This window comes from Aptenodytes forsteri, unplaced genomic scaffold (genome assembly GCF_000699145.1).
Source record: "Aptenodytes forsteri isolate BGI_AS27 unplaced genomic scaffold, ASM69914v1 Scaffold80, whole genome shotgun sequence".
Classification (NCBI taxonomy): Eukaryota; Metazoa; Chordata; class Aves; order Sphenisciformes; family Spheniscidae; genus Aptenodytes; species Aptenodytes forsteri.
In genome coordinates, this window is record NW_008795026.1 from 1,642,555 (window position 1) to 1,644,550 (window position 1,996).

At 45.0% G+C, this 1,996-nt stretch overlaps 1 protein-coding gene across 1 annotated transcript in view; it reads left to right on the forward strand.

Annotated features, from left to right (window-relative positions):
- The window catches only part of FAM188B (family with sequence similarity 188 member B), a 98,983-nt gene that overhangs the window by 10,031 nt on the left and 86,956 nt on the right, over window positions 1-1,996 (forward strand). The window contains exon 2 of the mRNA XM_019471182.1: window positions 567-775. Within this exon, the coding sequence (XP_019326727.1) occupies window positions 567-775 (209 nt within the window). The remainder of the gene's footprint in view (window positions 1-566; window positions 776-1,996) is intronic.

The following is a 1,996-nucleotide window of genomic DNA, read 5'->3' on the forward strand; positions in this document are numbered from 1 at the left end:
AAACATTGGACCAGGCTGCCCAGGGAAGTGGTTGAGTCCCCATCCCTGGAGGTATTTAAAAGACGTGTAGATGAGGTGCTTAGGGACATGGTTTAGTGGGCATGGTGGTGTTGGGTTGACGGTTGGACTCGATGATCTTAGAGGTCTTTTCCAACCTTAATGATTCTATGATTCTAAGTCAGGTACTAAAAATACTTGTTCATTCTACATTCTTTTGAAGTTGACCAGGTAACATTAGAAAAGGTGTATTCTAGCACAGTTAGCATACTTTGCAATGTTTGGCTAAAATGAGAATGACCGTAAGAGGTTGTTTCTTCTGTACCATGCTTACTTCATTTAACACAGCAACACCTTCGAGCTCTCGACATTCTCTAGCTGACATCTTCCAGTTTCCTGGATTGTTTGTATGGTCACATCTGGGATACACTCAGAGGCAGCTCACTCTAGAAAGTAGTTAATATGTTCAACTACTGTACAGCGTAAAAAGAATATCCTATCTTAGACTGCAGCAAGACTAGCAAAGAGTTTCAGTAGTCACCAAGAACTTTATTTTTCTTTTTGGATAGGCAAAGGAGAACCCACTGAAAACACTTCTTGAAATTATTACCAATTACTTCCTTGAGCACTGTGGGACTTCCAGAAGTATCAGTTCAAGTTCTGCTCTGTCAACTCCTCAAAGTAAGAGCTCAACATCTCATCTGCCCGACTTCTCGGATGAAGATCACGTGCATGGGAGTGCCATTAGGCTCGATGAAAGTGAAACTCAAGCCTACAGGTACAGCCTTCTTTCTTTTTGCCCTGTCTAGTCACTATTTTTTTTAAATTAAATAAGGGAAATAGTGTTAAAAGTTTTATCATTTATACCTTCAGCTACGCTACATTTGATTAGTTTTCCTAGTAACACAAGGCCTAAATTTCCAGATTAAAATCTCCTATGCAAGCCACCCTTCAAAAATGCTTTGACGTTTCGTACCAATTATGAAGATTGATAATCTCAGTTGCATCTTTCAGTCACTGAAGCACATAAAAGTCTGAGCTTTTATGCCTTCTAAATTGGAAATACTCAAATTGAAGCACATTCTGATGAAAACCTAATCACCTGCACTCAAACTACAGGTATATTCATGCCTTACACAGTCAAAAGCAAGGCCTACTGTCTTAAATTCAGTATTGTTGCCAACAGTGTAGGTTCAGTTATTTCCATCTTGCAAAATACCTGAAAACAGCATGTAACGAAGTCTTTCAATTGCATTTATTAGCGCCTCAAGGTGGAGTAACAGCCCTGTGCTTCAATAGAAAGCTTCTAAAATAGGCACAAAAGAGCAATTCACCTTCCCAGCTTTGACTCTCAGGGAATTAATCTAATTTTATTCCTCATCCTAAACACAGCACGCTCAAAGTAGCTAGGTCTGAGTGTCAGTGCTTGCAAAACCCCAGCAAGTCCTTCATTATAGGGAAAGAAATCCAAGATTTTTGAAGTTGATGCTACCAGCTGAGAAGCAACACTTGAAAAGGAGGCAATGCAAAAGAAGAATTAGCTGCTTCTCTTTTTCAGATACAGGAGCTTTTAGCATGTTGTCAGCGACCTTCTCTCCCCCTGTCTGATACCATCCCACCTCACGCTGCCTCAGAGCTGGTACCTGCCTCATTTTCTCCCCTTGCCCTAGACACTGCAAGTTGTTCCATTCCCCCTGCGAGCCCCTCCGGTGCCTGCAGGCCTTCCTTACTACAGCAAAAAGCCTTCCCCTACAGAGGAATCCACTAACACCCCCCTCCGACACCGAAGAGCAGCACCCAGCAGAGTTAACTGTGCGCTACGCACCCCGACCGACCCCCACAAAATGGCGACCCCCCCCTACCGCCCGCAGCCCCTTTGAGCCCGCTGTGCGCATGCGTATTGGCAGCCGAGCGCTCCCCGCCCCCGCCCGCCGCGCGCGGAGGCGGGAGGGGGGGGGGAACCGCAAAGCGAGTGCTCGGCTGCCTGCCCAGAGCGGGC